Raw genomic sequence first — 26,392 nt, forward strand, 5'->3', positions numbered from 1 at the left:
AGCAATGTGCAGAGATATTTTATATTGCCACAGCAAAGAACAAAAACACAAAATTAAGTCGATTCTCTGTTTATAAGCATAAAAAAACAATAATTTGCATATGGACAAAGATATTAAAAAATCATAGGAAATTTGAAGTGTTTGTTTCTTCTCCCTCATGGATGAGTGAACAGTACTGGTGTTATTAAAACGAAAACTCCTTTGGCAGGTACTACGTAAAATCAAGTAGAAAACCAGTCAGTTGCTCTGTCCTGACTAAATCGGGTGCCCTGGCCATGGGGGTGGTACCGAGGACATGCAGTGCTGCACGTGAGCACTGACTGCACACCATGTGAGAAAGTTCGGAACGAAGGGCAGGAGATACCCCAACTCCTTCTGGGCCAGGGGCTATCCCTCGGTCATCTCAAAACAACACCAGCATTCTCCACGTTCCATGTATCCGGTAGGGCCTCAAGGCCCCAGACGTCCTATCTTTAAATCATTGGGTCCCAAAGGAAAACTAAAATTGCATGAGAAGGGAAAATACCACACAGTGGGAAAAATAACCATTTTTGTAAGTCTTTATTTTTTTAGTTGCTCCTCCCATAGTAATGCACTGAAAGGCATAACAGTTTATATTGTACAAAGCATTTGAAGAAAGTACCTCAACTTGCCGATTATTTCAAAATGAGATTATAAACAAAAAGAAAAACAAATCTGGTTCCTCGATAAAGGGCAAAATAACTGGATACAGTCTGTTATTCACGTCTCTCTTTTAACAGAAGGTCTGGAACACTTCATTTTACAAATAGGATTAACATGAACATAACATCGCACGAGCTTGCAGACAACCAGCATAAAATATGGGGTACAGTTTTTAATCAGAAGAATCATGCTCTCATGAAAGAAATTATAATCGTTTATACAATCGAATCAATTTCAGTATTACAAAAACTAAGTTGCATCTATTCGTATTTAGCTCATTAAGAAGGAAAACAAAACAACAACAACAACAAAAGGAATGTTACGAAAAGCCAGACACCATCGGGCACCCCCCCCACAGGTCGTGTCACCTTGGTCCTTTGGAATTCGGAAGGGGGCCGTGCCTCTGATGTCAGAAAGTAGTGGCTGACTGGAACAGTGCTATTTTAATCAACAAACAATAGTTTGCCAACAAATAAATACATGATACACGCAACACACAAAAAAATTAAACATTAAAAAAACAGTGACATGATTGTCTAAAATAAAGATGTTCTTACAAGGATTTGGCAAACATTTATTAGTGTAGTAGTGGTACAGTGATACTGGTGATGAACAGGTTACTTCACTGACTTCACCTCTGTGAGCACTGAACATCCATAGTTTACAATATACACATACCCTTTCTCCCTAATTTTAAACAATGTACTTAAGAAGGCAAAAGTTAATGGGAAACAAGTACTCCCTGTTATCAGTTTCTATAATAATCGAGTGTGCATTTCATCCAACTACTTCCATCTTCAAAGGGTTAAATTACATAAAACTTTAATAACAAAGAAAAAAATTAAATCTGTAATTAAAAGCAACTGTTCCCAATCATGTGTCAGGTGATCTTGTACAAAAGAGAACTCAGTTTCTATGGCATGTCCATTCCTACCAACGCTGCCCTCTCCACTGCCCCGTCCCCCACCTGCTCCCTAGGGCAGGGTGAACTGGAAGATGCCTTTTCCCCAGCAAGTGTTTCGTATTCATTGTATCACTTCACGTCGCATCGATCCTCCAGAAGTCAGCAGCTGCCTTTGCTGTGCAAAACAAAATATCGAGAATAAATAGTTTCTTTTTTCTTTCTTTCTTTTGCTTTCTTTCTTTTTTTTTTTAATCATTCAGTTTAAGGTCACCAGACTTTAAATGAGTGACCCTTCGGGTTTCTAAGGCATTCTGCTCAGCAGTCTTTTAAATAGTTCTACATGAAAGAGCCATGCTACTGTCGGACTTGGTCCCACTCCGGTCAACCTTGGTAATGTCATACGTGGCTTATGGACTGGATGGCACTGGATTCCGCGGCAGCCCTTGCCATACTGTGCCAGACGTTGGAAGAACTGTGGGATGTGGAATGGAGGGACTCCTTCTCAGACAATGACAACATCATAGCATACGCCTGGGTAAAAAGGAGACATTCGGTAAATGGCATTTGAAAAACATCACTTGTGATTTGAAGAACACTACTGGTGAATGTTAGAAAGAGAAGGGCTTCTGAGTAGGAGCGCCCCTCATGGGTATGTTTGGAAAAGTGTGGGGTGTGGGGGGTGTGTGTGTGTGTGTGTTATAATGTGGATTCGCTGCTAGCCTAGGCACCAAATCAGTGGCATGATCTACAGAACAAAGCATTAATTAGCCTACCCAACATGTCAGCAGTGCCTCCATTAAGAAACAGTAGTCACCTCCCCGCAGCCCCCGGCAACGATAAATAAATCATGCATCCACTATTCATGCACACCTTCGACTCACCAAAAAATATCACACTGTGATTGTGATGAAAACTGCAAATATGAGTAAGAGATAGGCCTGCTTTGACAGCACTGTGGTCTACTGGGAAAAAAGGTCCAATGGACTCCTGCACTTTATAACTGAGAGCACCGAGGGTGAAATGACTTGTCCAAAGTCACTCAACTAGTTAGTGGAGGAGGCATAATTAAAACTTGTTTCTGCCCAACTTTTGATCCAGTATTCCTTTTCCAGTTCCCTTGCATGACTGAAATATTCAGTGCTGACACCCAACGACCTTGAAAGTTGAGATAGATCAAGTCAGCTCTACCAAAAAATAAAACCAAACGCCAGGCCCCACTGCGTGCTGACCCACTTGTGCTCCGGCGTCTGCAAGCAGGAGGTACGGGGAGGGGCCCTGGGAGGAAGTGCTCTTTCTTCCCTATTATCATGTCACATTCTAAATGACTGTGCAGCGAATCCCCCACTTGCTGCCAAGGAAAATATTCAAATGAAATGTTTGGTCTTGACTTGGGAGTGAACTTTTCACTGTTGATTTGCTATTGTTGGTCTCATCCATTGCTAAACTGGCTTGTCAAAATGCTGCTGAAGTGGAATCATTAAAGTCCTGCCAAAGACATTCCACTGTCTGTAAACAAAGACAAAATGCCTCTGTTGTTAAGCAGAATTTCATCTCTGGGAGTCATGCTGAGACATGTGGCTGGTCTGTGGTTTCTTCCTTAATCATGGCATTCAGTTAGAAAATCTGCCCTTGCAGGCTGATTTTGATTTGCTGGGTCATTGCTCTAAATGTACACATTTGACTTTTATGTATGCGATTTGCCTTCTGGACCTCTACCATTTGCCTATCTGGATCTCAGCAGATATATAACAAATATTTCTTAAGCTTCCACTCTATTCCAGGCACCGTGCTAGGACCCAAGGAACCAAGGATAGATAATATAGAGTCCCTGTCCTTGGTATAAAGTGAGAATGAAAGGCGCATAGAAATTAAACTATCTATTCTAATTATGTTCCCACTTTCAGAAATCAAGATAAAAACTATTATGAAATGGTTTTTAACAAAACCCATTCCGATATTTGGGAACCTGAAAGGAGATACAGAAAAAATTTGGGAATCCTGAGTTTTAATCCTGGCTTCTAACCTCAACTAGCTGGGTGACCTTTGGCAAGCTTCTTAACCTTTCAAGGTCACCTTCCTCATATAAAATAGGGATAATAATAACAAAAACTTGCTCAAGGGTTGTGGGGGAATTATAAGCACTAACTTACATATAGTGCTTAGCTCAGTTTACCTATAATCATGAAATTATTTTTGTAGGTTAAAATTTTGCAGAGATTACAGATAGAATGTAGCCATTATTGTGTTGGTCAATTACTTGGGATTCAATCACTATAAACATCACAAAGTAAATACATAAATGTTTCAAGTAAAGCATCTAAATCTATTCATATTATAGAAAATGACAAACAATATCTGTGCCTTTTGGTACTCAAAGGAAATAAGCATTTTCATGCATGAGGATAAGCTGCCAGCACATAACTGAAAGTTAACGATAATCGAGTTAAGTGGAGAGAGCCTCATGAATGAAAGTCAGTTTGCAAAAAGGCCTGACCATTTTTGAGCTGATAAATATGACATTATCAAGCAACAATACCAATATGAGCCAGGATTGCAAAATGCTATAATTTCTTGCGATGGTAATTGTTAGCTCAGCTGGGCATGGATTTTATGTCAAAAAGCTGGTACTAGCCCTGGCTGGTGTGGCTCAGTGGTTGAGTGCCAGCCTGATAATCAAAGTGTCGCTGGTTTGATTCCTAGTCTAGGGCACATGCCTGGGTTGTGGGCCAGGTCCCTAGTGGGAGGCACATGAGAAGCAACCACACATTGATGTTTCTCTCCCCCGCTTTTTACCTCCCTTCCCCTCTGTCTAAAAGAAAATAAATAAAATCTATTAAAAAAAAAGCTGGTATTAAAATATATCATATCAATTATCTCTAGGTTTTCAGGTCCTTCTGCTTTCTATTCATTTCTAACAGTTTAGGAATTTTTAGGTATTGTGTCTTATAATGAGAAGTATTTTAGTGGAATAATTATTAAAAATTTTAAAATCAACAAGGATGGAAGAATGGCCAATCGGGAGTTTAAAAATATACTGGTTACCTCTTCTGGTTGCCTCTAAGTGAAAATGAGGTATCTACTCTGACTAGTTTCTTTTTAATGTTAGAAACAGAGTGATACATGTTTATCCCATTGACTCATCCAGCAGGAAGGGACCTTAGCTATCTTCTCCACTCACCCACTTTCCGGTGAGAAAATGGTACCTACAGTCATAACACACTGTTCTCAAGTTCATGGAGCTTGGCAACTCCAGTGTTGTGGCTGGTTGCTTTTACTTTAATTCAGGAAGAACATTTATTTTGCCTATTACCATACATGTTATATCTTAGAGTTTTTACTGGATTAAATTATATTAAAAACTTATATTATCCCATTGGCAAAATATTTTCCCCACCTTAATGGGGAGATATGACCATATTTGTTCTAAGACCAGCCCAAAACCTCTCAGCCAAATAGGTAATCATTTCCAAATGTATAAGTCAATATGGTCACATAGTTTAATATATCAAGCCACCTCCAAAATGGACTAGTGAATCAACCAATCAGGCCAAAATGACCAACGAATATGGTTGTAACAGGAAGTTTCTTTTTTTTTCAATTGACCTGAAAAAACCATCTGGTTGAGTGTGGATATCATGCAGAAAGCACTGACTTCCTTCTTCTGTGATAAAAGAACTGCAGCTCTTTTAATTGGTATTAATGGATCCTTAAATAGATTTACTTTAGTTACCACAGTGTTGACAGAATGCTGCAGAACCCAATGAACTGGGCACCACCCATTAATTAATTCAATAAAAAATGATACATTTTATTTCCACATCTGCCTTTAAATCGCTGCACACTTTTGGTAACTGACTTCATCTCTGATTTTCAGTTTACTCCTAAATTCTATAATTAAATGACTTGTAAATTAACAATATATAGAAAGAACAAAAAGAGAGAGAAGGCAGAATTCACTTTCCAAAAATCTTAAACTAGAATTAATTTGACAAAAACTACAGACACGAAGCAATTAGAAAATATTTCTGATATAATACACAGGTAGGTGCAGGCGAACACTGGGGACTGTCAATATAGGAGTCAGGGAGCTGCGAGATAAGGGAGTGATTTATAGAACAGGGTTTGTCACAGCGTTTCTGTGCAGACTGCAGCCACGTGAACTGCGGTGCTGGTTAACTATTTTGTATTCGGTCATAGAGAGTAAGGATTTGAACACTCTGAGTAAAGCATCTGAACCTGTGCAGATTCTGGAATACTGCAAACACAGCAGAGCTGCCTTTGGGCATCAAAGGCACAATGTCACCATGATGCTATACTGCTGGAAAACATGTACCTGTGATTTGGACTTTCTGTGTAACGGCTGTTTAAGTTCCTCTGGCACATGGGAAGTACTAAAAGAAGAGAGCTCAGCTTCAGTATATTGATTATCTTCCATTTTCCTCATTTTGAGGCTATCTGTGAAGTGCCTTATATGATCTAGAGCAGAAAGTCCAATTTTGTATTCTTCCTCTTTATACCTAAAATGAACCAATGGGAAAGCACAGAGGATTTTTTTTTCTTCTTCAGTTTATTATGCAACCAAATCACTTTTCATTTGAATCTATACAGTTGTTGAATGTTAAATTTGCAGTATAAAGTAGCATGCATCAAGTATTGGGTGCTTTAAAAGGTTTACAAGTATTATATCTTAAAATATACTTCTTTCAAGATTTTTTTTCATAACTAAAGAAAGCATGTATTTGAGATAAAGAAGTCAAGTCAACGACATGTGAAATCAGCAATGCAGTACTGAGACAGAATTCATACGTGTATCATTGCTACTTATGGTAACATTTAGATAGCACCCACTATCCATAGGAAAGTATAATACTCTCATCCATTTAACTATTTGGTTAATTTTTCCATGAAAAAATCTATCATCTATAGAGATCACATACAAATCAAGTGAAGTGAGATTTATCTCAATAATATTTGACTAATAACACACCAGACTGAATGAATTAGGTAATGTTGAAATCTATTTTTCTTTGAGATTTTTAGGTAAAGTCTAAACAAATGATTGTGCCCTTGTGTAATTTTCATCTCTCCTTCCTACCCAAGGTTGAACAGAGTTCCACAAACACCGATGTGTGCACATATGCTTGTGGGTTCTGTTGATGGCCACCTTATTTTCATCTATTTAAACTTAAGCCACTGTGTGCGCTTTGCTAATTCAAATTCAATTTTTATGATTCATTACCCACAAATTGCTCATCACCTAAAATCCTGCTCTACTGGAAGAGGGAAGCAGGAGAACTACAACCATATGTATCTACTCTTGCTTGTTTACTGTTGCCCAAGGCACTTACCTCACCGGGGACGTCTTGCAACCCATCTCCAGCGCGCTGGTTTCTTCATAGTCATCCTCAGGGTTTCCTTCATGTAAATGACTCGTCACTGGGTCCTTTCCCGCTTTTCCAGTAATATCATTGTCTTCGTCCTCCTCATCTAACAACACCTCATCTTCCACTTCTTCATCATCCAGTAAATCTGAGTTTTGACTGGTCACTAAAGCCTTTTCATCCTTAAAGTGACTGCCATTCATTCTTTCAAAAGCATACAAAAGAAAAAGGTCCAGTTGTTGGTTTCACATTTAAACATGCATTCAGCGTTACTGTCATGCCTAACAAGAGTTTGGATTTTTAATACTTCTACAGTAATTTTTGATTGTGTATGCTTTATGGCAACCATGGGAAAATAATGCAACCTGACCAATAAAAAAACGAAGGAAAAAATAAGTGTGTGTTTATTCAGATGATAAATGGAACCTCCAGTAGAACTGTACACACAATCTCAGTCTCCTATCCCTTATCAGGCCTGTGCCTGATAAATGGTGCTGCTACACATGATATCAAAAGCGCACCGTGCTTTCTGTACAGAACGTTACTGGATCACCACATAAGTACCCACCATTTAAATGAATAGATTTCTGGAAAACTCATATCCTGGTGCAATACTGACAAAAGCTTCAACACACATGCCTAAAGTGAATCTAAGAGTTCAAAAAAATGTTAAGGTCGCTGCCAAGGACCAACCAGTATTAGACGTTTCTGGGTGATGCCGGTGGTTTTGCGCCACTTAGACATCTAAGACTCGGAAGTGACTGAGGGCTCACCCGCACGTCCCATTTTCAAATTATCCCTGATGGCCTAAGTGTAAAAAGTGTTCCTTTACCCCACGATAACATCGGGGTGGGAAATGACCTAAAAATGTAATTGGACAAATACCTTTTGAAACTTCCTTAGCAAGCATGTCAAATATAATGATAAAAAGACTATTATATTTTAAATGTCATTTGTAATTTTTTAGTTTGTGGTTACAAGGACTGCAATATGTGACTCAGAAGTTTAATCATAAAAAGAGTTTAATCACATAGACATCCTAATTTAACACATCTGAGAACATTTATAAAACTAGGATAAACTTTCAAGCTTTAAAGTAAACATCAAAACATGTGTAAATTAAATTTCATGCTAAGATTTAAAAGTTGAAATTGAGTTACAAAATAATTATAAATGTTTCATACCAGAGAATATCTTCGCCTAACCATCTTCCTTCAAAGGTATATGATCAGGGAAGTTAAGACACTGGCCCACATTCAGAAAGCTTGTTGGGAGTTAAACCTAATAGGCATCCATATGTCCTGATTCCCAGGCCACTCAGAATCTTTCCATTTTGTCTAGCTTCTTTACTTATTTACTAATCTAGAAAACTTGCTGAGACTGTTAAGTTATTGTTACAGTCATGTACAATTTTCACACTTAATGTAACTATTTTTCAGATTATGGAAAATTAGATACCAGTGATAAACCCATCACTTTTCCACATTAAAAAAAAAAAGATTCCCCAGGGTAAAAAAAAAAAATAGTTACATAAAACAATCTTGGGTGTGAGAAACGCATGCAGTAAAAATCCACTTAACCAGCAAGTCACATCAACATTAAGTTTTTTATACAACCAATCTCGTAACCTCTTTTATCAAAGAATGACGAAAACATGTTTTGCACAGGCATAAATTATTAGTTTCCAGTTACACTGCCAACTTGTTGGCTTAATGAATAGAAATTGTTATTTAAAAAAATGAAAGAAAAAGGTAGAAGAACAAAAGAGTGCATGGATGAAAACCAAAAGTAACAAAGGCAACATGATTAAGAAAACCTATTTGTTAATTATGCTTTCAAATGTGGCAATTTTGGGGGGGATAAATTATTCATCAAAAGTAGTCTGATAGGAGATGAGGGGGAAAGTTAGATGACTCAACCTTCTTCCTTCTGTGCTGTTTAGACATGTTGAAGCCAGATGTTGCCGCTGTAAGGTTCACGGACCTCCAATTAAGGGATAGGAAATCTGAATAGGCAAATTAGAACCCAAATGATGGGTTTTTTGATAATGTAAATACCATTATCAAAATGTAAGACTGTCATCTTTCCTACTTGCTATCACTACTTTGTATTTCTGATTATCTTCCTCATTTTCTTTCTCTCTCTCACACACACACATGCACACCTCCCTCCCCAAAGGTGAGCAGAGGGAAAAATAAATCCAACTGCATTTTTTAGAGGCTGGCAAGGGGCATGCAATAGCAGATCACCCCTTTTTCCCTCTCCTTTGATGCACACGTATATACAAGTTGAAGGGCAGAAGTGATTATATATTTCAATGTTACCTTGGGAAATATTGTTTACTTGAAGCTTGCCTTAATAAGAAAGTTATCTGAAGTAATTAATTTTGACTTTTAATAGCATCAAAAATAGAGAACACTAATACTTATGTAATGAAAAGTAATGGTGTTTTTATTAACTAATTCCATATTACTTTAAAAGGTACAATGTAGCATTTTATTTTAACAGGCCATTGGATAGTTATGTTTAGAAAAATCTAGTTCTCAATATCAACTATTTATTTATAATGTACAGGAAAGAAAAATCCAGGAGTTTTCATAAAATAATGTTTCATTAACATCATATGAAATAAAAACATTAGCGAAGTGTTGTTATACCTGGCAGCATTAAAAGTTTTTCTTTACGAATTGAGCCCTATGTGCTTGACGTTGATGACGACATGGGGGACCCAGTGCCTGGGTAACTGAAAGTAAGGCTGATCACACCCACTGAAACAAACGTGCCAGAACCCTACGAGCATCCCCTGGACAGCATACAAGGTGGTGACAGAACCTTATTAAGAAGTCTCAAGTGGTTTCTGAAGACATGTATGTAATGATCAATCATTATACCCCATTGAACATTATACATGTATATATAGATATTTAATTATATACAGATCTATAATTCACACATATAATCATAGAGTATAGTCATATATTATCTGTACTATATACAACACACAATACATAATAGTTACCACTGCTGACCAGTGATTCTAATGAACCCCTCTGGTGTTGTTTCCTTCTATACTTGGCAAGTTTTGATAAAAGATTCTAATTAGCATCAGCAGAGGCAGAACAGACTGGTGGTAAAGGCCTGGGGCCCTGGAGTCAGAGAACCCAGGCTGAATCCCACTTATCACTTAGGTGACCACTGGCAAGTTTTTCCCCTCCGATAGCTCCATTCCTTCAAAGATAAAATGGCATAATAATGGTTGATATCTCTTAGGTTTCTAAGACAATGAAATGAATTAATACATGTAAAGTGCTTAGAAGACCATTTAGTACTTAATCCCTAGATAAAAACCAGCCCTTGGTGGTAGGAGCAATAGTAGTATCACAAAAACAAATGCAGAAAATGTATCTGAAAACATATTCATTTCAGAAATCAGAGTTTACAAACCAGCTTTACCTCTCCTCCGTGTTCCGGGGAGACTGGCTGCTGTGGTTGCTATTCCCGATGAAATTTCTGATTTCTGTGAAGTAAGCATCTTCTTTGTCATCGAGAATCGCACCTGTACTTTCCAGTTCAGAATGAGGCGACGACGTTGCCGTACCTGAGGGGAGAGGAGGCCTTATGTGAAAAAGACTATTATTTATACGGCAACTTATTTTAAATCACATTTTTTTTCCATTGGATCAGTGGTGTTTCCTAAAACAAGCTCTTTTGAACATTAATAATCCTAATTTATCATAACACACATGCCAGTGAAAGTCCCTTGGAATCGGGATGCCCAGTGTCCCAAAGGTGCTATTTCTCCCACTAGCTTCCTCCCATTCCCTCTGTGACAGGGGAAGGTTTTGTTCATTCCGAGGAGAGAGGTGAGGCAGTTCAGAGAGAGGACTGAAATGGACTGGGCCAGGGAAACCACCCAGGCCTGGTTGCTGTCAGCATGTGTTTACTGCTCCTGTGCTACAGTATGTTGCCCCCCAAAACTGAAAACATGCTGAAAATTCTGCATTCTGACGTGGTGGGCTAAGCCACGGGCAGACTGTGTACAGTAGTAAGAGGGCATTACTGGAGGGCATTCAGCTTCTTTACCTAAAAAATATTAGAATCATAATACCTGCACGATCAGATTGTTGCATGGTTCCCATAAATTTACACCACTGTAAACACTTTATATGTGGTCAAACTTTAACAGTCACTCCATGCTGTGACTGTTATCTTGCCCACAGAACATCTACAATTTAATAGTTCATCAGAATAGTCCAGATGCAAAACCAAAAGGTTAGAACTTCCCTCAGTTTCGTAAAATTCTAACCTGGGTCAACAAATAAGTATTCATCTATGATACATTACATTTTTAATTTATCTAACTTATTTCTGAAATAATTGTAACTAGAAAATTTTGATGGTATACTGTAAGGGAGTACAGTGTTAGAAAATATAACCAGTTTTGCATATTGGATTAGACTTTTGTCTCTAAAGTCTGATATTTTTAAACCATGATCCTCAGATCTTTGGCCTTGAGGGAAATGAACAGTATATAGCTCTAAGTAGTAGCCCTCCATGGCCATAAGCAGTGTGCCTGTACAGTGGAGGAAGGGGTCATTAAAAATACATTTTTAAGTAAAGATTTATACTTTGTATAAGTCCACCATTTGTCTGTTCTTAAAACCTCTTTTCCTGACCTTTACACTCATCCCTTCCTCCCACCCCCAAGTCACTTTCTTAATTATCTGGAGACAAATTGTGGCCGCACAAGGCAGCTCCCAACACATATGCCAGCAGGTAAGTGCCAGTTAATGGCTCATTTTCTAACTATCAGAAGCCAAAGGCAAGAAAACCCACCACCTCTTCTGCTAATTATGTGCTGATAGGTCTGGGGTAAGGGAAGATTTTTGTCTAACAAACTTAAATTATTAAAAACTTAATTCTACATCAGAATTTGTGACCCAAACCCCCCTCTACTGTCATTTGCTATGGGTTACTCTGATCATGTCCATAATCTTCTGTCACTAATCTCTAAAAAAAGTCATCACCCTGGAGAGGTTTTCCAAACTCCAGACATTCTGCAAAGCAGCCATGGTATTTCGGTCAATATTCAGAACCTCGTATTCTGGTGCCGCACTCTGGGAAGCCTGCCGCTCCCGGGGGCCACATTCTGTGTGACTGGGTGGGAAGACTGTTCCCCGCAATTTGGGAAATCTTGATTTACGTCTCCTGTGAGCTTGGGTCATGGCCCTCTTTCAGACTGCCCATTGAGATGAGTCCAGGAGAATAAAAGATAATTCAAATAAGGCTCTAAGATCTCAAAATCACTCTAAAATCTCAAGGAAAACACGCTGCGAATTTTCACAATAGGATCTGATGCAAGAGAGAAAGTGAAGTGGAGTGAGAAAAGCAAGATAATCTTTTCAATTAAGAAAAGAACATCCTCTCCTCAACACACGACCGACCAACTGCCTACCAGACATGTTGCCATTCTCGTGCTTCTTGAGGTGTCTGTCCAGGTTGGTCTGCTGACCGAAACACCTGTCGCATAAGTGACACTTGAAGGGCTTCTCCTTGTTGTGGATGTTGCGGACGTGCCGCTGCAGGTTGGAAGATATGCTAAACGACCTGTCGCAGTATTTGCATCTGCCAAAGAAACACAGAGGAGGTTTGTAGGCAACTCAAAAGCTATTTCTGAAGACCAGGAAAACCAATATCCAGAAATTATCACCTATAAAACAACATGTTAAGGAAAAGGCACAAGCCAGAACACTATTCACACAGTCAACATTTCAACTCCAATGGACTCATTGCTTTAAAGATTTTCATGACTTGACAATATTGTACAAAAATGATAATACAATATTGGTGATCTGACTGCTCCCGAATTTATTAGGATAATCAATTTTAATATTTTAAATAAACATCATAAAATTAAGAACATTATGAAATAGTGGTATTGTTTTATCTTCTAAGGACAATAAAATTAAATGCATTATAAACAAACAGGAAGCCCTGGCTGGCGTAGCTCAGTGGATTGAGCGCAGGCTGGGAACCAAAGTGTCCCAGGTTCGATTCCCAGCCAGGGTACATTCCTGGGTTGCAGGCCATAACCCCCAGCAACCGCACATTGATGTTTCCCTCTCTCTCTCTATCTCCCTCCCTTCCCTCCCTAAAAAAATAAATAAATAAAATATTTTTAAAAAAACAAACAATCAGGAAACAAACTCACAAATTCTTCAGATAAAGTGAAAAAAGATCATTTTTATTACAAATTTCAGTCTAATTAAATAATTTCTTAATAAATTCACTTTCTCAATTGCTAATCCTAAAAGAAATTCATTTATCTTCTCCAAAAATAACAATAAACACTCCAAACTTTGAAAACTGAAAAAATGTGAATAGTTTGGTACCAAAAATACTGAGTTTTACCATCTGTAGTGATTAGGACCCACAAGTCCTTTTGCTAACTTTTAAACTACTACAAAAGAAAGTAAGAGTGCCACAAAAGTCTCCTTTTGAAATAAAAACAAAGGTCTTCCTTCATTAACCTCCCCTCTCCAAGCCAAAGATAGAAAAATTTCCTTTTCTATCTTTGTTAAAAAGCGTGTGGCAGTTCTGAACCTGGTCAGATTTTCAGGAAAGCATCTAATATTAGCTAGCTAATATTCTGAAGTTCTCCTTTAGACCTAAAATAAAACTGTAACCCCCTCCCACCCAGCTCTTATCACCGAGGAAGAAAAGTGGTAATTTATGGAGTATTTCTCTAGCTTCTTAAAGTAAAGGTTGCATTATTTGTTTATGTATTTTTGTATGTGTACTGCCTGAATCACACACAAAAAAATCAACTTTCTCCAGATAACTTTTAAGGGAAATTTTTTAACTTAGCATCCAGAAAAGTTTTAACTCATTCTTCCATGTGTGAAGAGCCCTCCTCCCACTTCTGAATGCAGGCTCGGTGGTTCACATGCTCTCCATAAAAAATCACCCCATTCCATTCCGCATGTTTGGGCTTCTATGGCTGTCCCCAGGTGATGCCAGAAGACGAGTTAGGTCAGTAGGGAAAACAAATCTGTTTTACCAGTGACTTTGGCCTACTATCAAAAAACCAACTCAAGGACTGATTTAATTTTCCCCCTTCAAAAACTATTCTGGCATCATTCGTCTCTGCTTTTGAAAAATATTGAGAACAGAGAGAACAGTAAAAGTTCACAGTCGTTCATATGGAATACAATAATTAATAAATTGTACTAGAGTGAACTCTTCTTCATACTCACAACTGGAAACCTACTTTGCCCCACCATATATATATATGACTCCATGTATATATGGAGTCCTGGCCTTCCCTGCAACAACTCTGTCAGCCTCCGAGGCTCACTGTGATGAGAATCATGTACAGTGAGCACAGCTGTGTTGTACTGAGGAGAACAACCTAGGAAATACTGATAGAGAAAACTTATGCTCCCAAAAAACCGTTCAGAAAAATTTCCACTCAAAACATTTTCTACACAAATTGTGAGGAAGAGAGTTAGATTCTGACATGCTTCCAACTTTCTGCCTGTATGAAAAGGGACTTTTCCAAATCTAATAAACATCATCCCCTCTAATGTAAATAAAATTGGCCAATAAGGATAGTAATTATCTGTTACTTTGTATCTTTCCTTTGCTAACATCTTGGCCCAAAAGTTTAGTGCTCTTAAAATAAAAAAAAAATCATTCCATTCTACTCCAATAATTAGTAGGTGGTTAAATGCTTAAGTTCCAGAAATACTTAAAATGAACACATAACACAATTACGAGCAGTACACTATTGGGAATGTGGATAGAAGCTGGGGTCACGGGAGCCTTTGGGATCCTGGGATGAGATAAAATCCCTGGCGTGAGAGCCCCAGGCCTGCCTTTTAATTCTGGATCTATCTGCGCCAAATATTGGAGGAGGTGATCAGTATCTGAGGATCTGAATTTGTTCACTTGTGAACCAGAGGAGCTGGGGACATTATTAAGATCTCTGGTTATGCCAACATTTTGGTTTGTGTTTTAAAAAACATACACACAATAATGGCACAATATATGGGTTAGAATAACACCGCTGAATTGAGGTACAGCGAAGGCGTGAAGTGCACCTAGTACCACAGTTGCTCACCAAGTCTTTGGCCATGGTGAAATGTCAGTGTGGAAATCTTTCCTTTCACTGACACAGAATTCCTGGGATCTAAAATTTTCTCAAAAAGCAAAATCACTTAAAACTTGCCATTTTTATATCTCTCTGAGACTTACTATATCAAGTTCATCCTATCATATATAAAGTATAACTACCACTTATAATTAGTGACTAATAAAACCTGCAGGAGAGCAAAGAATCCCAGAAAATACTTTATTATTTTCTAAGTTTAAGTCCCTCTAGCTTTCTCCTAAAATTTCCGTTATCTTCAAGTAGGTATCGGTCTGCCCATTTTCTTATTCTTGTATGGAAAAAGTGTTTGAAACCTAATAAATTATTTATTTATTTTAATGAAAAAGTGAACATTCAGACAAAAATAATTTTACACGTGCAACACATAAAAATTTCAAAACAGAATGAAATTACAATATTACTTAAGATAAATAACATTCAGTCTTTGAAGAAATATTTATGAGTACCTAAATACTATGTGCAAAGCATGGCACATTAAACAATGTAGATTATATTTTAGAACTGGAAGGGAGAATGTTGATTATTTTCATTCTTTAGTAAACAGTAATATTAAAATTAGACACATGCCCCAATGTGTCATGTGGCTGATCTTGACATTTAGTAGAATAAGCTAAGAGGTACTTTAGAAATTGTTGGTGGAAGTGCCCTTCTTCCTATAATATATCCTATTTTACATGTCCTACCCCTAGGTTCCACATTTTTTTCCTCCCAGATTTAAGGTTCATTCCTTTAACCTCCTGTAGAGACCTGTGGACCCTAACCCAACTGTGCTGGGAAAACAAGGAAATACACCTGTTAACTCCTTGCAGAGAGTGAAGGTTTGGAGAAGAAGGCTGCATTGTGATTATTTCAATTAAAAGAGCACTAATTATTGAGAAAAAAGAGAACTAAAATTAATTTTTAGTGGCTAACCTTTTTTTTAACACTTCTGTACGAGACACTGCTAGAACTTTTGAACTGAGATGTCAGAAGCTGTGATTAAAGAAATTAGGGCTTTTCTAATTTTTATCCTAGTCATTAATTAATTCTTCTTTCACTTAAAATTGAACTGACACATACATTCAGACACGCCCAAAAGTAGTTTCCTTTAAAATTGTGGCAATGAGCGCACTTTAATTATTATAATACTTATCAAGACATTTAGTAAAAGCCATTGTCAAACCTGTAAGGCTGCTCTCCTGTATGGGTTCGCAAGTGCCGCGTTAGGTTCGCCGACCTTGGGAAAATCTTGCCACAGTATCTGTTATGAAAAGATGTTTATGAGAGAAAGTCAGCACAACTGATTTTATTTCACTCAAGCTACATAGAAGCCAGATGCTAATTCCTGATTTAATTAATTTTGCATGGAACTCACATGCCTTTGGTATTTAAAATTTGCAACAAAGCCATTCTACAGATATAAATAACTCTACAAATGAAGGCTGCGTTATGAGAGCTGGTTGAATTTGATCATGCATAAGCAAGCAGTTTATGAACACAGACGTTAGTTCTGATGACCCCCATAAGCCTTTTTTATTAACTCTGTATCTTTATGTTCACAAAATGGAACCAGACAAGAGGCTTAAAAAAATGACAAGAGTCTGTGATTCTGGGTGGATGTAAACAGATTTCAAATGTTTCAAGTCATTTTACACGTTAACCACAGTGACAACTCTCTGTGCGTTGAGTGCTATCAGATCAGACAAGATTCTAAGACCTCATCCATCAAGGCGCGTCCCTGTGAAATCTCTTCTGGAAACAGAGTGACACGTTTTCCAAAGAGCAGATACAGTGATTTGCCTGAGTCAGATGCCACGAATTTCTGAAGACAATTCAGAAGTTATAAGCATAATTTATTTTGTTTTAAAAAAGAGAAAGCAGAAGCAACACACAAGCTTTCTTGTCTTCCTGAGGAGCAACACGGAACTTATTCCCTAGCTTTCTTCACTGGTGGGCCTCATTCGTCCTTCCTCAACGACCTTATCCACCAATGGCATGACAATTAACAAATGTATGCTTAAGGAGAGTAGTATTCTACTTTTGAATGAAAATAATTAACTGTGAAAGAAAACTCATAAATATCAAACTGAAACAAGTAGATAATATTTGGACGGTTTCCAACCTCATTTATCACAACCAAGTGGCCTGTGTTAAAATTCTCATTTAACAGTAAGTTTTTAAAACCACTATTTTTATATCTCACTAAATAAAGAGTACTTTGAAGTGTCTGAGATCTATCATGGTCTCTATTAATCATCCAATCATGAATAATTTCCAAAACAAACAGCAGGAGGGCCTTTGAAATCAGAGGGGAGGTTTTCGGAAAGCCAGCCATGACTAACTTTGCAGTTACCTGCAGGTATAGCGCTCTTTTCCTTTCCGCAGGAGGTTCTCTGGGAGGGCATTGGGAGGCGCTCTGAAGTTGAACATGGAGGGGACGGACTGGAGAAGTTCACTGGCCTCAGGTTTCAGTGCACTGAAGCTCTCTAGCTTCTCTGCCATGTTTTCAATAGCTGACATCTAAAAGGCAAAAACACAAGGCCATAAAGGACCCATCAGACATCCCTTCTTCTGTAGTAATCCCTACCAAACCAAGAACACCATTAATAAAAAAAAAAAAAGAAGCATCAAATCTGCTGAATGAAACGGTCTGTAGAAAGAGGTCATTGTGTCTCAATATTAAACAAATGAGAGAATTTAGTAATTTGGGGAATAATAAAGGTTAGAAAGCTCATAAAATGCTGGGTATAGTTTTTCATAAGATCTTGGTTAGACCATTTTATAATAATCTGATATACAATTGAGCAATGAAATATATGAGAGATAATAAAGCTAAATTAGATTTTTATTAAATTAAGTGAGAACACTGGCATTTATGTCATGGATACTGACAGTAAACTGAAAATTATAAGGAAAGAAAGGTCTTGTGTGCCTGCCTAGTTAATAAAAACCATAGGAAGCATGGAGTCTCACGAAAAGAACTCACAGCACGGGAAACACCAAGTTTCCAAAGTTACAGCCTAAACCCAAAGTGCATACTACAGAAAGAAAAATTAAATGGGTAAGAGGTGTTTTGCCTAAGACTATGTTTATTAATAGCTGGATATACTAAACTTTAAGTGGGGTCACATACAAAGAATTCTGATGAATACTAATTTGGACAACGATGGAGTGGGAAGATCAGTTCATAATATTGTATCTTCATACAACAAGACCTGGCATGGCTGTTATAAGGGGAGCAATTAGTGTACCACACTCTTGGAGAAATAGTCTTAAAAGAAACACTCTGCTGCCTAATTCTTCCCCTCAAACAATCTAATTTATTTTGCTTATGCTCTTCAAGTTTTTGTCCACCTTCACACCTATTTGACAGAGTCACAATCAGAGGGTCACGTTCACGTTTAATGTTACTTGATACTTCACGTCCACAGTTAGAGGAGCTATCCCCTTTCCGTCACCACTCTCAAAATGTTACATTTCCTCAGTGCTTACATTTTATTTGGAAGCTGCTTACTACTGAATTTTTAAGTAGAAAAAGCAAACTCTCAGGCCGCCTTGTTAAATCAACTCTCCCATTATTTATTTGGTTCTCAGGGCATTATGCCACCGGAGAGCTCAGAGAGCTGTTAAAAAGGTGTTTGCACTCTGTATGCACTCCGCATGTTTCTCACAGAGCTGGGGTGGTAGACCAGAAGACTCCAAGGATTAAAAATGGTAACAACTGCACATTCAAGCAACTGTTCAACACGGGAGGATGGTTCTTTTGCTGATTAGATGGCAGGACAGAGGTGGAGGCCTCATTTATAAACTCAGGTTAAAAATAAAAGGCAACACTTCTGACTCAAAAGAAAAATTAACAAAACGATATATTCCACAGACACGCAGCTGGACAGAACACCATTGACTTCTTAAACTGGAGAAAAATCTTCACAGAATGGCCTGGATATGACTCTCTTCTTACAAAGGGAAAATTTTTATGCTTGATTCTTCAAATGACTATTCATGTTGTAGTTAGCTCTCTTTCTGTTTTCTCCTTTATCCTGGAGCCTGCCCTCGCATTTCATGCCGGGACTCCTAATGCGAGCTACAAATTGCAATGTACAGGGTACCACTGCCAATTTGCCAAATGTCTTTCATCAAACATGGTGCAAAAAAAATCTCAGAGGAAAGTCAAGATACATTTACTTGTCAGACGACAAATGTGAACGCATTGGGAGACGGTAGGGGCTATAAGCTCAGGGGTTTGATTCATAATCACTCAGCTGCTAAAACATTCTCCACAGATGCAAGCGGACAGCACATTTGTCACCATGAAGGATTTTGACAGGTACTGATCACAGGGCAGAGATATGGAATGATGATGCTGCTCAGCCTGCTTGGCGGAAACTCTGTCCCTGCAGAATACGGTCATTATCCTCCTCAGCCGGAGCATTAGCATTTTCCTATTACTTGGGATTTTATTTATTAAAAATCAATCCAGAAATATTTTATGATACTATTTTATTTGCATTTATTCCTTCTAATTGTTCCTTGTAGAAAATCATTTTGATATTCCATCCTCCGTGGAATAAATCGTCTGAGTGAAAAATGACCTCTAGCCTTCAAGCTGATTAGCAGTAACAAGCCAGGGTAAGGGTCATAATCGCATATATTTATTGGGCAGAATAGTAAGTGCATGGGTGATGATTATAAATGTTTTATTTATGTACATTTAATATCTGAGTAAAGTTTCATTATCTAGTGGTTTTAAATCATTTGAGTGTCCGCCCTGCTGACACACTCAGATTCCCGTGGCAATACATCTTATAGGCACACTTTTCCTTTTATATGGAAAATAGCTTACTCATGACTATTATTATTCTCTGCTTTCATCTCTAGCTCATATAAACTACAAGTCCTTCAAGTTATTTAAGAGCAATTGGCTGTTGAGAAATGTGTCTTGCTTTAGTAGCTGCTAATAGCTCCTTTTGAAGAAAGATCACTGTGATTACTTTACCTCAAACTGTTTCCATTTGGGAAAACCATCAAGAAACAAGAAAATATATTATGGGCTTGATGACTAAATAATGACATTCTTAAAGATAATAGGGGTTACCCAAGTGCCTGTCTTATAAACCACCCCCACCTTGGGCTTCTGGTATCAAAAGAAAAGAGGATGAAACTGGAGTGGGGCCATGGGGGAGAAGATGGGAAGTGAGCTGAAGGTAGCCACTGACACCACACCCCTCACCACCATCTCTGTCTAGCTAGCTGCAGCAGAAGCAACATAAAAGCCACACTGAACCCTTCATAGTCACACATGACCTCGGCTAACAAGAATAAATTCCCCCATTAGGACAGATAGAAGTGACTCAAACATTTGCCAGTTGGGGTAGTTTAGCAGTTCTGTGACCAACCTGAGCCCTAATCAATATTTTGAATTAAGGCGGTGGATTAAGATGAGCTTTATATAATGTATAAGTCAAAACTCCAACTGTCTCTGGCTATCTGGCCTGACCCATGTGATGTTCCTCGGAAAACAACAGTTATTTTACATTACGTTTTGACCTTCATTCTAAAGTCTGACTTGGTGTTTTTTAAAAAATTAATTTGGATAAATGGAACAGAATCAAGCTATATATTTTTTTTCAGTTATGAAAAATCCAATGAAGAAGGCAATGTGTACTACTATGAATAAGAAATTTGCTGAGAATGAGGAAAATAAAGGAGGAAAAGTTAGATCATATATTTTAGAAGTGTATTGCTCTGTGTCCTATTAATGTCATAAGCTAATCTCTGATCAGTAAATGAATGGTTTTTTATGGAACAGTAATTTGTATTTATATATATATAATAGTTGTTGATGGTATCTGCGGCCAGATGTCAGGAAGAGGAAGTCATTTTACCCCCTTCCAGTCCCCAAGAGGCTATTAACTTTATAATGACGCAAACTAATATTTAGACACAACTCCCTAGCTTCTACCAAAACAAAAAAAATGTAGCTATATCGCTATTCAAATAGTATTTTTAAAAACATTTCAGCAGGCAAGATATCATCAACTGGGTCCTAAGTACTTAGCCTAACATTTATTATCTGGCAGCCAATAATTGATGACATTAAGAAGTTTCTTATTAAAACTATTAAAGTGACAATCTGATGATATGGAGTGATATGTCCAATGGCACCATAAATTACGTGACCTAATGTTTCACAAATTAGATTACACATGCCTTTATCATAAAATAACTAACTTTTCATAACTAAAACTTATGATGGGAAAGTTTGTAGATTTGGTAGTTTTCTATATTTATTCCCTTGATAATCTTGAGAAGTCTCAAAATTATGGCTATTTGGAGGGGAAGTAAATATTCACATTTTATCATTATGTCACCCCACGAATCACATTCAGCAATCATAGTCATGAAATCACTTAGGGTTTTTACCACCAAAAATAAAATCATGTATCTTTACTATTTCCCATTAATATCCATGTTTGATATCACACATGTAAGTCGGAGCTCTGGAAAACCCACGGATCAGTGGGAGTGCTTCCAAAGAACCGCAATGGCAATGGCAGTCGCTGTACCATTGTGTTATCAGCGAATGGAGCCTAACTTAAAGTCTGATACTGGCCTCGGAAGATACAGAACCCTTGGTCATTTGTGGAGGGGACAGCACCTTATGCTTGAAGTACCAACTTCCCTACTGGGGGGTAATTCTCTCCTTGGAAAGTGAGGACTGTGAGGCACCACGCTGAGGCCAAAGCTCTGCCAGGAAGGGCAGGCGAGGAACTCGAGGAACTCGGGAAACACAGGCCAGGACGACGGAAGAGCAACCCCTCCCCTATACCGCTTTGCCTGAGGGTGTCTGTCTCTCTCTTTCTCACCCAGTACTTGTGAAATAAATGAACTTAATCCTTAAGAGTCTATAGGGATGAGAAAAACCATAATTGATCACATATTCCACAAAAGAAAAAAATGGAGGAGTTTCTGATAAAGGAAAACCAACATCAGATATTAGAAATAGGTTAGAAATAGTGCTCCAACTTAAAGTACTTTAAATATAATTATATGTGGCAACTAAAGGAAAATTGAACTATATTCCAAAACTTTACCTATCCCTCAGAATCAGTATATTTTGACTGAAAAAGAAAATGAGGAAGTAAAAGCACATACGCTTAGAGGAAATGTTGTCATGTATGTTATTTATGCAAATTTCCATTGACCCAAGGTTTATTTGGGAGTGAGGAGTAAATAAGCACTACTTTTTATTTTGAATAAAAAATAAAGTTATGTTCGATTCCCAGTCAGGGTACATGCCGGGTTGCAGGCCACAACCCCCAGCAACTGCACATTGATGTTTCTCTCTCTCTCTCTTTCTCCCTCCCTTCCCTCTCTAAAAATAAATAAATAAAATCTTAAAAAAATAAAATAAAATAAAGTTGTCCCCTAGCTTCATTAACTGACAATTGACTGTATCTAAAAATAGCAACTGAGAGCTAAGGAAGTGAGACCCAATGCTAAAAGATCCATTCACTAGCTAGATACCATTTATAAACACTTAGTCTTATCTCTCCATAGAGGTAGAAAGAAGCAAGTTCTGCCCTGGGATGTATGGATATAAATTACAATGTCAGCTTGTATCTACACATAAGTTGAGGTTTTATCATTTCGAAGCCTTTATCAACAGCATCTTTAACATGCTGATATAGGCTTCCCCAAATAATGGTTGTTTTCCACATAGTGACCCATCTCAAAGCCTCATTTAATAACATGCTCCCAAGTGCCCAAAAAGTGTTCTACATCAAGGTATGACTATGTGGAATGGGTCAGATTTGTAGAACAAACTTCCTTCTGTAGACAATTCATAAGCACACTAAATGTGCAATTATAACTGAAAATATTTTGCAGCTTCACAAGCTGAAAAACTATCTTCTGAAGCCATAACATTAATGGAGAGGGGCTCAGAATTCTTTATGTCTGTAAAGCAATTTAGAATATAAGTTGTTTTCCTTGTAAAGCTCCATTTTTTTAGTCAAAAATATAAGTAGGAAACTTACCCAAGTTCTCTGATCAGGCAGTTGGAACTGGGAGCAAAATTGAAACAAAAACAAAAAATTACTTCTGTATCGGTACCTTTACTAAAATCTATCCTTTGAGAAATTAACATTTATACTAACTTAGTAATTTTTGCTTATCATGTAATTATACCTTCAGTAAAAGCTGTGGAAATTAAAATTAAATATTTTTATCAACACTGCTGAAATTTCCTCTATTTATGTTAAATTTTAGAATTAGGTTTATAAACCAGAATGCTTTTTCCAAGAAAGCTAAACACTATCTACTACCCACTCTTAAATAGCAAAGTAGATACTTTTTGTTTTTACTCATTATAAAACACGACTTCTACATTTTAAATAACTAAAAATAAGAAATTTCCTAAAAAATAGAGTCTTTTGCATTTTTATGTTAATAACAAAGCAAATAAGATATCTACTCAAATGTAAATCACGGAACAAGGTAATCTACTTGGACTCAGACCATCAGTAGTGAAAACACCTTAAATTAAAGAACTACAAACATTTAGCTATTTATGACAATTTATGACAAGAATCACTGGAGAAAACTTGAGTGACTTAGAAGCTCTTCCAGGAAACACAACTGCATTTCCCTTAAAAATATCATTTCGATTGGTTAAGTGGGATATGTCTTGCTATCACAAGTTTTGGTTGGTATCTTCAATAAGGAAGACACACAGTTTTTAAGGATGAAAGGTTTATCGCAAGAGTAATATAGCAGTAAGAAACACTTGTTGAAAAGCAAAATAGAATCTGAAGGGCAGAAGACTTAAGTGATTTCACATCAATATAGAAAGGACAACTTAGAAAAGACTAATATTTTCCTCATTCTTTGGGATACAGTTAACAGGATAGTCACATTTTGTAAGAAAGAAAATAAAAATGAATGAATAAAAAGCAGAAATAGGAGTAAAACAACTTCTGTTGCAGATTTATACAAAGACAAACATTTCAAAATAAAATGCATATTTTATTGCTAATATTAAAAGTATAGGAAAATCAAGCCAAGAAATAATAGCCAGTTTTACAATGCTGTTATTGTCAAATAGCAATTTAAATGAGCTACCGATATGAGCAAAGTACCCAACAGAGAAATCAATGAAAAGAACATTCCAAAAATCACACAGTAATATCACTCCCTTTATCTCATATACTTGTAGCTGTATCTCCTTTTCAAAAATACAACCTAAACTAAGACTCAACAAATGATTTTTAACCACTTAGTCAGGGAGAACCTCTACAATGTTATTTCTCTGTTATATGAAAGTAACATAGTTATCTATAAGAGAAAAAAGTAGAAGATTAAATAGCCCTCCAGTGGCCCGATAGAGCAAACATACCTCTTTAACCACTGAACTAAGAGAAGACGTTAGACCCTGAGAATGATGAAAACCAGCATGTATCTTTCAATTTTAATGTATGTGGTCCTATATCCTTCAGGTATTTTTGACAAGAGTTTTAAAAATATGCATTATTCAAAATGCAGTAACATGGCCTAATAACCTTTCAATAAAACTCAATAAGTATTTATTAAGCCAGTCACCTTTCGTTGATTAGGAACTGTGCAAAGGGACATGTTAAGTAGAATATAAAAACATACAAAAATGGTAAAATCAGGTTTGCCCAGAAAATACCACTACCAAGCATTTATAGCTCTATTTATGTTTCCCTAAAGCATTGAGAACATGTGGTCTCCTCTTTATAATTATGATAACCCTGAGAAATAGAGTAGGCATTATTCCCATCCTAAAGATTAAGATACATAGCCCCAAAGGGCCCGTGTGATTGGCTCCAACATACTTTAAATAGAAGATGAAGTAATTAATGGTCTTATCCCAGCACTTACTTAGCTACAAAATCAAGCTCTGGGAGCAGGGGCAAATTCCTCCATATTGGGTTTTTGCTCTGTGCCACCCTATTGCTGCCCAGTGAGGAAGCGCAGAGAGTACAGTAAGCACATTTACAAGCATGTCTAGGTCCATGGTATAGACATGCCAAAAATCTGGCTCAGGGGACGTCAGGAGGGTCTTTTACTGACATTCCTTTACATTCAAAATGGAATTCTTCTGTACCCATTAACAGTAAGAGCATTTCCTTATTTAGGCCCTTGCACATGCAAAGCACAGCGCTAGCATGTTAGTGCATGAATGCTGATCCAACAGCCACCCTGGTGCGGCTGGAAGGAGCATTCCCATCACACACTGCCCAAGAAAGCTCAGAGAGGTGAACTGAGCTGCTCCAAACCTAAGCACTTGTGCTAATAGCTAGTGAAACCACTTGTGAAGCAGTTATTTCTGGCTTCAAGCTCCGGGAAGTTTTTGTTTGTTTGTTTGTTTGTTTGTGGGTGGATCTTGAGGCTAGATGGAATTTGATATATTAGAACAAAAAGATTCTACTGAAACCTCAGAACATCTGAGGCAGGTTTTCTGAAGGCTTGATGAAAATAGGGTGACCCAAGTTTCTCCCAGGCAACAGTCTCTAACTCACCTGTATCCCGGTGATATACAGCCGGGGCACATGAAAACAGCCATGATGATTAGAATTTAATGAAATATTTCTGTAGTCATTAGTAAATAGCCTGTATCCCAAGCACCCTGAACATCTCCGCCACCCCATTGTCCTGGCCTCCTCCCGAAACGCCCCTTAGGCAGAGGTCCTGCCCAGCAACTAAAGCATTAACAATGGGTGCAGGAAGGACTCTGGAATACAGGATTCCAATCGGATTGGTCAGTCCTCCTGACGTATCAGGTGTTATGTATTTTGATGACCACTCTTGGGTCCTGTTCTCGTAGCTACACATAGCCACAGGCAGTCCTGTGCACAGAGCATGAGGTTCTGGTGTGGAAACACATTGCACCGCACCGCACTGTGACAGGCGTGTTCACGAAGGTCCCAGGGAAGGACTGCTGTGCTGCAGGCACTCTATAGGCCCCTCCTTACCTCGGAAATGTTAAAGGATAGCATATTTCCTCATATTCTGTAATTAAACATATGCACATACTGTATTTGTCACAGCTGCATGCACATAGGGAGCTGCTGGTACACAAAGTCTCTCATTTTATGAACCAGGAAATTCACCTTGGCTAGCTGGAAATCTCTGCATTTCAGAGAATAGGGACCCGCCACCCAACTCCCTCTTCTTACAGATAAGGAAACTGGAAGCCGGGTAGGCTGGGTCACTCGCAGATACTAACTCCCAGTCTTTGTTTCTCCA

General features: G+C 37.8%; 1 protein-coding gene across 9 annotated transcripts in view; it reads right to left on the reverse strand.

Moving 5' to 3' along the window:
* Positions 1-542: 542 nt before the first annotated feature.
* The window catches only part of MECOM (MDS1 and EVI1 complex locus), a 551,819-nt gene continuing 525,969 nt past the window's right edge, over positions 543-26,392 (reverse strand). For 5 of the 9 annotated variants that reach the window (XM_036017645.1, XM_028504501.2, XM_036017651.1 and 2 more), the window contains 8 exons: positions 23,161-23,187; positions 17,475-17,641; positions 16,305-16,382; positions 12,425-12,594; positions 10,423-10,567; positions 6,937-7,173; positions 5,922-6,105; positions 543-2,119 (listed from right to left, as the gene is read on the reverse strand). In XM_036017645.1, the coding sequence (XP_035873538.1) occupies positions 1,985-2,119; positions 5,922-6,105; positions 6,937-7,173; positions 10,423-10,567; positions 12,425-12,594; positions 16,305-16,382; positions 17,475-17,641; positions 23,161-23,187 (1,143 nt within the window). In that variant the 3' untranslated portion in view covers positions 543-1,984. The remainder of the gene's footprint in view (positions 2,120-5,921; positions 6,106-6,936; positions 7,174-10,422; positions 10,568-12,424; positions 12,595-16,304; positions 16,383-17,474; positions 17,642-23,160; positions 23,188-26,392) is intronic. The other 4 variants (XM_036017647.1, XM_036017646.1, XM_036017652.1 and 1 more) reach the window with 2 other exon arrangements.

Source organism: Phyllostomus discolor, chromosome 2 (assembly GCF_004126475.2).
Source record: "Phyllostomus discolor isolate MPI-MPIP mPhyDis1 chromosome 2, mPhyDis1.pri.v3, whole genome shotgun sequence".
Classification (NCBI taxonomy): domain Eukaryota; kingdom Metazoa; phylum Chordata; class Mammalia; order Chiroptera; family Phyllostomidae; genus Phyllostomus; species Phyllostomus discolor.